Below are 11,521 nucleotides of genomic sequence, written 5' to 3'. Positions count from 1 at the left end.
TGGAAAAAAACCTTGACTTTTTGTTAAAAAACGTAATTAAATTCTTAAAATTTGCAAAAATAATGTAATTTTTGACATAATTCTATGATTTTTTGGCTTACTTTTTGAGAAATTTAATGCAATAATTGAGTTTTTTTCTGAATAAACGTTCAGAAAATATAAATTTTTGGTCATTTTTGACCAAATTTGGTAATTTTTTGGCTTTAATTTAATGAAAACAGGAAAAAACCTTGATTTTTGGCTTAAAAACTTGTTTGAATTTTTAGGACTTGCAAAATTAATGCCATTTTTGACATAATTCTGTGATTTTTGGCTGACTTTTTAAGAAATTCGACTCAACAATTATGTTTTTGCTGAATAAATCCTCAGAAAACGTAATTTTATGGTCATTTTTGACCAAATTAGGTAATTTTTTCGTTCTAGTTTAATCAAAAAAAAAACAGAAAAAAAATAGATTTTTGGTCTAAAAACGTTTAAATTTTCAGAATTTGCAAAAATAATTTAATTTTTTTCATAATTTTTCATTTATTGGCTTACTTATTAAGAAATTTTCCGCAATAATTGACTTTTTTTCTGATTAAACGCTCAGAAAAGGTAAATTTTCGGTTATTTTTAACCAAATTTGGTAATTTTTGGGCTCTAGTTTAATGAAAACAGGAAAAAAACTTGATTTTTGGCTTAAAAACGTGTTTAAATCTTCAAAATTTGCAAAAATAACGTCATTTTTGACAGAATTCTGTGATTTTTTGGCTTACTTTTTAAAAAATTGAGCGCAATAATTAAGTTTTTGCGGAATAAACGCTCAGAAAAGGTAAATTTTTGGCCATTTTTGACCAAATTTGGTGATTTTTTGGCTCTAGTTTAATGAAAACAGGGAAAAAACCTTGATTTTTGGCTTAAAAACGTGTTTAATTCTTCAAAATTTACAAAAATAACGTCATTTTTGACAGAATTTTGTGACTTTTTGGCTTCCTTTTTAAGAAATTTGGCGCAATAAATGAGTTTTTTTCTGAATAAACACTCAGAAAAGGTAGATTTTCGGTCATTTTTTGACCAAATGTAGTGATTTTTTGGATTTAATTTTCGATTTAATAGAAACAAAAAAAATGATTTTTGGTCTTAAAACGTGTTTAAATCCTCAGAATTTGCAAAAAACTATTTATTAAGAAATTTTGAAACATTTTTGTCAGAGTAAATTTTTTTCTATAATATCTTCCTCAGTAATTTACACCTAAATTATCTATTAAAAACTTGGCGCAGTCAGTAGGAGTTATCATTTCGTGGTGGCATTTTATTTTATTTTATTCAAATTTCAAAATTACATTTTTTCTCCAACTTGACTTTGAACCCCAAACTAGGTTTATTCACGATCCCAAAAATCATCTCGATATCGTCCAACTTTTTATAAACAGTTGGTTTAATCGTATAATTTCGTAAAACAGTCGATAGTACGACTTTCATCGACATCATACCGTACTTCAGACCTGAAAAAAAAATTCAAAATTTAATAAAAACAAACAGAAAATGTGAAAAACTGACCGAGACAATTTCTGGGCCCATAACTAAACGGAATAAATGTACAACGGTGCCGATTGGAGTTATTCTCTGGTAAAAATCGATCAGGGTCGAATTTTTGTGGTTCGTTCCAAAATTCGGGTTTTTTGTTAAGTTGAAAAATTGGAATCAGGATAATACTCCCAGCTGGGATTGTATAACAATCTAAAAACAATTTAAAAAAATTGTAAATTATTTCGTTCGATTATACCAAATTTTATGTCATGGTCAGCTGATCTTATGAACATTGGTACTACCGGAAATAACCTAAAAGTCTCCTTAATGACACGTTCTAGGTACTCCAACTTGTTAATATCTTCCAAAGTTGGCTGTCTGTCATCCGTACCAAAAATAGTTTTCAGTTCCTCACTCACTTTACCCTTTAATATTTTTCTAGTTGGTTCTTTAAAAAAATTAATCAAAATTGTACCTGTATTTTTGGCAATATTCCCAAAATTATTAAAACCATTCCAACTCCCAGAGTTGAAGTTTCGGTACTCGTAAGTAAAATATTTTGAATTTCCTCTTCTACAACCCTATCGTCAATTTTTCTATCAGTTTCACTCAAGTTTAGTAAATGATTTATAAAGAGTTTTTCTTTGATGGCATTATCTTTATCTCTATTGTTCTGGCTTCGGTTTAATTTTTTTAATTCTATAACCTGAAATTTTGTCACTTATTTATGCCAATTTTCACTCATTTTTTACTTGTTTTATGAACGAAAATAATTCCTCACATCCTTTATCCATTTCTCTGCTTAGAGGTGACATTTTCCAAAAGATATCAACATGGTACCAAAAACTTAAAGTACGGACTGACACAATATCCTCAACTCTAAAAACACTATTTTACGCAAAAACACTACTTTAAAACACGTTTTCCATAGCAACGTGTTTTAAATTACTATTTTCAGTGTTTTAAATTGAAATGTTTCAACAAATAACACTTAAAGTTCTCTTGTGTTTAGATATGCAACACTATTTTAAAACACGTTTCCCATAGCAACGTGTTTTAAATTACTGTTATCAGTGTTTTAAAACACGCTTCCATAGCAACGTGTTTTAAATTGAAATGTTCCAACAAATAACACTTAACACTCGCTACGCTCGTTGCATAAAGACAGTCCTCGAACTTTAAGCTGGTTTTTCGCACCTAATCATATTTCGTAAATAATTGTCTTTTCCCTCCAGTAAAGTGCTGTCAACGTCTGTTAAAGTTTCTAAAATAATAAAATGGTACTTTTTTATGGAAAATTATCCGATTTTTTTTACCACACGCTGTATCTAAACTACACCTCAACAGTTTGAAAAGTAGGTCACACGATTGTTTTCCACAGCACTCTTCAAGCTCCACTACCAGTTTATTGGCATGTCGTCCAAAAGTGCCAATAAATGTGTTCAAAATTTTCGTCCTAAATGTTGGATTGAACATTTTTCGGCGATCTTTCCAAATGTGAGCTGGAGCTCTTAGTAAACCATCTCCGAGCAATTGTTTACCAAATTCAAAAAATGGCCCTTTTTCGAAAAATTTATTTACGACACAATCGACGTCTTCCGGTCGTGACGTCACGACTAGTAAATGTTGGCCCAACCAGAATTTAAATATTTCCGGTTGGGTTTCCACAAAATGGACCAATGTTTTGTAAAATACTGGAAATGAGGTTTTTTTTTTGGATTTTTTTTATACCTTTTGTACCTTTGGGGCCGCTGAAGAAAAGATGGGCGCTGCCTATAATGGGCCAGGAAAAAGGGCCGCTTATTTTGGAGCCGTAATAATAAAGGCGGCGTTTTTTCCAAAAATTTTTTAGTACGAGAAATAAAATTAAAGTCAAAAATGTATATAAGAGAACTGATGTCGCGTTTGAAAACATTTTTTTCGTGCTGTTTTTTACTTGTTGGTTGAAATTTTATGATGAAATAGTTGGTTGTTTAATTTATTTATATTAATCGGGTCACTGCGTCAGTAAGTGAAAATGAGCAGTGTTTTTGATAAGGACGTTTTTAATTTGTGTCTGTTTTACATGGAATTGTTCTTTGTGTAGCAAAAGCCTAATGAATATGTTTATACATGTTTACAAACACTTTAAAAAATTATGGGTCAGTTTTTTTTGAGTTTATTTATTACGATAATTTTTATTATACATTTACAATTTTTTTTGTCTTCTTCTCCAGTTTTATTTTAAATCCGTGCTTCGGTTTCGTCACCATTCCAAAAATGAGCTCAATCTCCTCCAAACTTTTATACTGTGCAGGTTTGACGTTGTATTTCCTCAAAATTGCTGCTAAAAGCACCTTCATGGACATCATACCGTATTTAAAACCTTGAAGAACCAAAAATTAGCCAAAAATGAAAAAATTTTTTTTTGTTTAAAATACGGACCCACACAATTTCGGGCCCCGTAACTAAAAGGAATGAACGTACAACGATGTCGATTCGAGTTATTTTCGGGCAAAAATCGATCAGGATCGAATTTGTTTGCTTCTTTCCAAAATTCGGGTTTTTTGCCAATGTGACCGATTGGCACTAAGACGAAACTACCAGCCGGGATTGTGTAAGGATCTGTTAACATTGTTAATTTTTCGGCGATTTTTTTTTTTTATTTTGAGTTTTTTTACCTAATTTTATGTCTTCGTCCACTGAACGTAAAATTATTGGTACGATTGGAAGTACTCTCAGGGTTTCTTTAATCACACGTTCCAGATATTCCATTTTGTTTATGTCTTCTAGAGTTATTGTTCTGTCATCGGGTCCCAAAACTAGGTCGAGTTCGTCCATAATTTTTTCCTAGAATTTTTTTTTGGAAAATTAAAAAAAATTAGAAAAAAATTGAAATTGATCTAAAACGACACGTAGACCTTTTTGGCAGCTCATTTTGTGTTTTTGAACGAAATTTTGTGATAATCGAGTCAAAATTGTGCAAATAATAACGAATAAAACAACTTGGTCAAAATTTTTTCTTACCTACCTATCAATAAAAAAAATTCTCAAGGCCACAATAATAAAAAAAATCATGTTAAAAGTACGCCTACTAGACGTAAAATTGTTTGGGGATTCCAAATCTGTCTTTATTTTTGTTCTGCGATTCGTAGTTTTGGAGATAATGGACAAAATGTGGTTGATTTTAATTTTTGCAATCAACAAAAAAATTTTTAAAAATTAAAATAAATAGAAACTGATCTAAAACGACACGTAGCCCTTTTCAGTTGTTTATTGTGCGTTTCTCGACAAAATTTTGTGACAATTGAGTCAAAATTGCGCAAATGATATGAATAAAACAACTTGGTCAAAATTTTTGATTACCTACCTACTGATAAAAAAATTCTCACAATTACAATAACGGAAAACTAGTGTTTAAAGTATGCCTACTTGACGTAAAATTGTCTAAGGATTCCAAATCTGCTTTCATTTTTGCCCTTTGATTCGTAGTTTTGAAGATATTAGGGGACATATAAATCGATTTTAATTTTTCTAATCTACCAATGATGAAAAAATTAGAAAACATAAATTGATCTAAAACGACAGATAGCCCTTCTTACTAGCTCATTATGTGTGTCTGAACAAAATTTTGTGGCAGTCGAGTCAAAATTGTGCAAATAATACGAATAAAACAACTTGGTCAAAATTTTTGCTAACCTTCCTACCGATCGAAAAAAAATTTTCAAAACCACACTAACCAAAAACTGGTGTTTAAAGTACACCTACCTAAGGTAAAATTGTCTGAGGATTTCAAATATGTACTTATTTTTGTTCAAATATTTGTAGTTTTGGAGATAATCGACAAAACTTGGCTAATTTTAATTTTTGCAAACAACAAAAAAATCAAAAAAAAATTAAATAAATACAAATTGATCTAAGACGGCACGTAGCCGTTTTTGGCAGCTTATTATGTGTTTTTCGACAACATTTAGTGGCAATCGAGTCAAAACTGTGCAAATAATATGAATAAAACAACTTGATCAAAATTTTTGGTTACCCACATAACATTTAAAAAATTCTCAAAATCACAATAATTAAAAATTGAAGTTAAAAATATGCCTACATGACGTGGAATTATATGAGGATTCCAAATCTATCTTCAATTTTGTCGTGCCATTGGTAGTTTTGGAGATATTAGACGAAATATTTTTATTTTTCTAATGTACTTAAAAAAATACCTGAATTTCTGGGTATATGCCCAAAATAATCAAAACCATCCCAATTGTGATAGCTGTAGTTTCGCTACCAGTGATAAGAATAGTTTGGGTTTCCTCCTCAACAGCCAATTCGTCAAAATGTGGGTTTGTCTCACTGGCAGTCAACAAATGGTTAACGAAACGTTTTTTCTTACAAAATTCGTCCTCTGAAATTAAAAATAATCAATAGTTAAAAACTTGGATTAAATCCAGTCAAACCTATCGTAAAATCTTCACTAACTTCCGGGACTGGGTTTAATTTCTTCAAGCCTATGATCTGAAATTGGCTATTATTTTGTTCAAAGTGGGAAATAATTAGCTTACTTGTTTAATAAAACCGAACACTTCTGGAGATGCTTTTGCTACTTCTTTCCCAAACGAGGAATTGTTCCAAACGATGTCTGGATGCAGCCAAACGCTGAACGAACGAATTGCTAAGACATCCTCCATCCTTGAAAAAAAAATAAAAAAAAAATATTTTTTTTTCTAAATTATATTTTCGTACCTTATTGCTTTTTGTAAATAGGCGTCCTGACCTTTGATTAAATCACTGTCAACATCAGCAAGTGTCTCTAAATAAATTTTTTCCATAATTTTTGTAAAAAAAATTTTACAAAGTCTTACCACAGGCAATATCCAAAGTGCATCTGAACAGTTTCAAGAAAACATCAAACGATTCTTTACCGCAACCTTCCGCAAAAACATCAACTACCCGATTGGCATGTTTATTAAAAATGTCCAGGAACGAGTTCAAAATTCTGGGATTAAAGGTCGGATTAATAATTTTCCTGCGATCTTTCCAAATTTTTGCTAAAACGCCAATTACTCAGCAAGGGCCCAATTTTCCTGAGTACTGACCTGGCGCTATCAAAAGTCCATCCCTGAACAGTTTATACGAATAATCGTAGAATTTCGGTTTTCCGAAACAATTACTCAAAACAGTCTCAACATCTTCCGGCCTTGACGTCACAACAATCAAATCCTTACCGAGCCAGAATTTGAAAATTGGCGGTTGGGTCTCAAACAACTTGATCATGTTTTTGTAAAACACTGAAAGTTGGGGTTTAGTTATTATTTTTTTTTTGGTTTTTTTTTCGTACCTTTCTGGCCTCCGATGAAGTGATGGGCGCTGCCAATGATGGGCCAGGCGAAGGGTCCGCTTATTTTCGAGCCAACTCCACAACCAGCGCCTACTCCAATTGTACTTGATTATGAAAACTAGGGCAAGGGCCGAGAAGGCCCAAGTTAGGGCACAGGTGATGTCAATGTAGTCGCGTTTCATTGTAAACGAGTGATTGCAAACGGACCAAAGTGCTTTATAATTTCAAATCGTCTGTAAAAATTTTCGAAACTTGAATTTGGGCTTTTACTTTTCAAGGTTTTTAATACTAAAGTTGTGATGATCATTAAATAATTGAGAGAAGGTGGTTGACCTAGTCCGTTTCGGTACTTGAATTACTTGAGAGAACTTGTTTTTCATACGCGTAAGTACCGCATATTTGGATTATTTCCGCAAAATCTGATAAGATTATTTTTTGTGAAGTTGTAACAATTTGTAAACAAAATACGAAATTTAGAAAAATGTTTGCTTGCAGTTTCTAAGCTAAAAATTAACTTCATTTTTGTAAACAACATCAAAAGAAGCATCAAAGTGAAAGAATATTAAATTAATATATATTGTGAAAAAAACAAAAGAAGGATTAAGAAAAAAATGGAAACAGACATGAAATAAACTAGGTAGAAAAAGAGAAAAATCCAAATTGAAGGAGAATTAAGGGAAATTAATAATCAAAATAGAATTTAAGTGCAACAAAATAAATCAGGAAGCAAATGAAAAAAAATTTTGGAAAATTTTAAACGAGGCTAGGGGACAATTTGTAAAAAAATCAGAAACAAAATAAGCCAAACGCAAGTAAATTATCGATAAAAAGAAAGAAGTGACGAAGATGTAATGGAAAAAATCAGCAAGAAAATGAGCAAATAATAAGAAAAATTTGGAACAGAAATATAGGAAGACAAAGAATCAGAAGAAGAAACTAAGACAGAAAAACACAAAATTTACACATAAAATAGAGAAATTATTTAGATCTGGGGAAAAAAGGGAGAAATAAAGAAAACTGGAACCAACAAGGGAAAAAATATTAAAATAACAGAGATTTTTTTTCAAGTTTTTTATTAAAGAAATAAAAAAAATAAATACAATTCTTTAATTATAGTCACAAAATAAGTAACAAAACAAATAGTTAGCATAAAAAAACGCAAAATTATTTGAATTTCTTTAGTTCTGCTACAACATAATAATAATAATAATAATAATAATAGTTGACAAAATTAAATAAATTGACGAGTCGTAGCTCTTATAATTACAGTAAAAATAAGAAAAAAATAGCAAAAAAAGAAAAAACGCTAATAAAAAAAAGAGCCATAACATCTATAAATTATGAAGAAAATAACTATAATAACTTAGTTTAAGGAAAATGTTTAATAAACAATTTAACAAAAAACATTTTTTCATGAAAATTATGCATTAACAAGATAAAATGATAAAATCCACAAACATTTAATTATTATCTTCGAAAATTTCGCCAAAAATAAATAAACTATATGAAAATGTAATAATTTTTGACTTAAAAAAAATGAAAAAAATTTAAAAAATTGTATTTGTTTTGATTCAAATAATTCAAAAAGTCACAAAATTAAGCCAAAATGTTGTTAGTTTTGCTTATTTTGTGTATTTAAGCTTGTTTTTTAAGTAGAAATGCAATTATTTTTCAAAATTTTGACAATGATCAACCGATAAATCTGCAAATCATGTGAAAAGGGTAGAAATTTTGAATTTTTTGGAAACTAAGTCGAAAAACCGCTAAATTTGAGCACAAATAAAGTAATGGAAGCAATTTCTTTGGGAGATTTAATCAAAAATAACTACATATTTCAACTACATATACGCATTAAAATTGCAAAATTTTGTCAAAAATTAATTAAATTAATTAATAAATAATTAAAATAAGATTAAATTGACATAGACAAATTGTTATAATTGTAATACAATGTGTTCAAAAATGGTTGTTTATCAAGTCACCTATGAAATTTGAACTTAATGTGCCGCTTAATTTAAATTGTGAATGCCGTCAAAGTCACAGATTCGTCAAAATAATGCAAGAAGGCTTCGAATCTAAAAAAGAAAAAGTACACGATAACAAAAATCACGGAATTGAATTCCATAGTCGACTTGATAAACAATCATTTTTGAACACATTGTATGTACTTTGGTAAACTGTACCAAATTTGTGTACGAAATACTTGGGCTTTCTCTATTGTAATTTGATTTTATTTAAAACAATAATTTTTTAATTAATTTAAATTAGTTTAATTTTTTATTTCACGTTTTGTAATAAGAATTTTTTTGAAACTACAATCCGATACAGGGACTGGTTATTGAAGCGTCGTTTTCACTTAATTCGCCTGTACTTTACCATCAAATTACAAGTGTTAAAAAATAAGAAAAAAGTAACTTGCTAATTTTTTATTGTTTTAAATTGTACATTTGAATTTTTTTGTCACGTCTTTATCCTCTCTATTTTCACTTTAAAACCATGTTTCGGTTTCGCAACCATGCCATAAATCAACCGGACGTCTTCAATTCTCCTATACTGTGACGGCTTGAAGGTGAATTTTCTTATAACTGTGGCCAAAAGCACCTTCAGAGACATCATACCGTATTTGAAACCTAAAAAAAATAACTAAAACCAGGAACTCGTTTAATTAATTTTTTTACAAACCGATGCAATTTCTGGGACCGTAACTAAACGGAATAAAAGAACACCGTGGCCGATTGGCATTATTTTCGGGCAAAAACCGATCAGGGTCAAATTTTTTCGGCTCCGCCCAAAATTCGGCCTTTTTACCAATGGAAGCAATGGGAACCAGGACAAAACTACCAGATGGGATGGTTTTAGTGCCCAGTTTCACGTCCTGTTCCACCGTTCTGGTGATCAGTGGGACGATTGGGAGCACTCTCAAGGTTTCCTTAATCACACGTTCTAAATATTCCAGGTTATTTATGTCTTCCAGAGTTATTTCCCGGTCATCGGGGCCCAAAATTAACTCGAGTTCCGATCTCACTTTTTCCTACGATTATTTTTAAGTTTGTTTCGTTTTATTTAAAAAAATTACCTGAATTTCTGGATATATCCCTAAAATAATGAAAACCATCCCAATTGTGATAGCAGTGGTTTCGCTTCCTGTCACCAGGATTGTTTGGATTTCTTCCAAAATTGCGAGTTCGTCTATTTGTGGGTTTGTCTCACTTGTTGTTAATAAATGGTTCAGGAAACGTTTCTTCTTGTAATTTTCATCGTCAGTAACCGATGCTTTCTTCAAGGCCAAAATCTACAATTTTGGTAAAAAATTTGTACAACTTTTCCCAAATTACTGACTTGTTTCACGAAAGCGAACACTTCAGCAGACGCTTTTTCCATCTCTTTTCCATAGAAAGAACGCTTCCAGAGGAAGTCAGGGTGAAGCCAAATACTGAACGAACGAATTGCCAAAATATCTTCCATTCTGAAAATTATCACTCATTTTTTTTTATTTTTTTTATTTTTTTATTTTTTTTTCTTTATTTTTGTTTTACCTTATTACGGTCTGAAGGTACTTATCCTGCCCTTTGATTAGCTCGCTGTCGACATCAGCCAGTGTCTCACAGGCGATATCAAAAGTGCACCTAAATAATTTCAAAAAAATATCACTCTCACTGCAACTTTCTTCAAGAACTTTCACTAATTTATTCCCATGTTTGCCGAAAATCTCGATGAACGAATTCAAAATTTTGGGATTAAAAGTCGGGTTAATCACACGTCTGCGATCCCTCCAAATGCTCGCTTAAATTCAGAATTTTTTTTAATAAAATTCAGTTTTATTTTTTTTAAATACTGACCTGGCGCTATTAAGAGCCCATTCCTGAACAGTTTAAAGGCAAAATCGTAAAACTTGGGTTTTCCGAAGCAACTGTTGTTGTTTAACACGATTTCAACATCTTCCGGTTTTGAGGTCACCACTAACAAATCCTTACCTAACCAGAATTTGAAAACGGACGGTTGGGTTTCAAACACTTTGACCATTTTTTGGTAAAATACTAGAAATGAAGGTTTGATTGAATCGTGTTGGGTTTTTTTTGTACCTTTTTGGCCCCCGATGAAGTAATGGGCGCTTCCAATGATGGGCCAGCCAAAAGGGCCGTCGATTTTGGAGCCGTGATAGTACAGCCAGCGTCTTTTCCAGTTGTATTTTACTAGGAAAAAAAGGGCAAGGGCTGAGATGGCCCATGTTAGGGCGGATGTAACGTCAATATCAGGCTGCATGTTGTACTGAATTTTATTTAGTTCAATGAGCATTTATAACTGTGTTAATTGTCTGTAAAAATTTAACGCGTTTTTTTGTCTGAAGAGAAGGTTGATCCAATTTTTAGGGACTTGAATTACTTGAAGAAACTTGTTTGGGTAACGCACAAGACGAGAGATTTCATTTGTTTCATTTTTATTCGGGTTAACACACTTTGGCAATATTGTCAACAAACAACCGGGTTAACTTTAAAAATAAACTTTGAGGAAGAAAAATCAATGAAATGATAAAATATTCAGGAACAAAGTAAGAAGGGATTTTTTTTAAATTAGAAAAAAATTACAAAATGTAATTGAGAACCAAGGAGGATAATCAGAAAAAAAAACAATAAAATTGAAGAAATTTTAAAGAAATCAGAAGATGTTAAAAAAATTGTGGAGGAGAAATAGAGA

At 31.1% G+C, this 11,521-nt stretch overlaps 1 protein-coding gene across 1 annotated transcript; it reads right to left on the bottom strand.

Annotated features, from left to right (window-relative positions):
• Nucleotides 1-1,167: 1,167 nt before the first annotated feature.
• Nucleotides 1,168-11,089, bottom strand: LOC662514 (uncharacterized). The gene is made up of 25 exons (XM_064358203.1): nucleotides 10,909-11,089; nucleotides 10,666-10,863; nucleotides 10,363-10,609; nucleotides 10,166-10,292; nucleotides 9,903-10,118; nucleotides 9,509-9,857; nucleotides 9,291-9,456; nucleotides 6,827-6,930; nucleotides 6,585-6,776; nucleotides 6,411-6,536; nucleotides 6,232-6,373; nucleotides 6,051-6,177; nucleotides 5,946-6,003; nucleotides 5,709-5,893; nucleotides 4,170-4,338; nucleotides 3,934-4,113; nucleotides 3,702-3,874; nucleotides 3,250-3,457; nucleotides 2,826-3,203; nucleotides 2,707-2,773; nucleotides 2,262-2,388; nucleotides 1,985-2,215; nucleotides 1,766-1,934; nucleotides 1,540-1,719; nucleotides 1,168-1,484 (listed from the first exon to the last, which is right to left on the bottom strand). Exons 1-25 carry the CDS (start codon nucleotides 11,087-11,089, stop codon nucleotides 1,306-1,308), a joined length of 4,479 nt encoding a protein of 1,492 aa, XP_064214273.1. The 3' UTR covers nucleotides 1,168-1,305.
• Between the last annotated feature and the right edge of the window lie 432 nt (nucleotides 11,090-11,521).

Source organism: Tribolium castaneum, chromosome 8 (assembly GCF_031307605.1).
Source record: "Tribolium castaneum strain GA2 chromosome 8, icTriCast1.1, whole genome shotgun sequence".
NCBI classification, from domain to species: domain Eukaryota; kingdom Metazoa; phylum Arthropoda; class Insecta; order Coleoptera; family Tenebrionidae; genus Tribolium; species Tribolium castaneum.
The sequence above is the reverse complement of the archived record's forward strand: the minus strand, read 5'-3'. Positions and strand labels throughout refer to the sequence as shown.

Coding starts and splice junctions, on each gene's coding strand:
- LOC662514 (XM_064358203.1), bottom strand. CDS start 11,089: ATGCAGCCTGATATTGACGTTACATCCGCCCTAACATGGGCCATCTCA. Junction 6,004..6,050: donor TGTTCGGTTTTATTAAACAA/GTAAGCTAATTA, acceptor AGCCAATTTCAG/ATCATAGGCTTGAAGAAATT. Junction 3,204..3,249: donor TTTCTTCAGCGGCCCCAAAG/GTACAAAAGGTA, acceptor CCTCATTTCCAG/TATTTTACAAAACATTGGTC.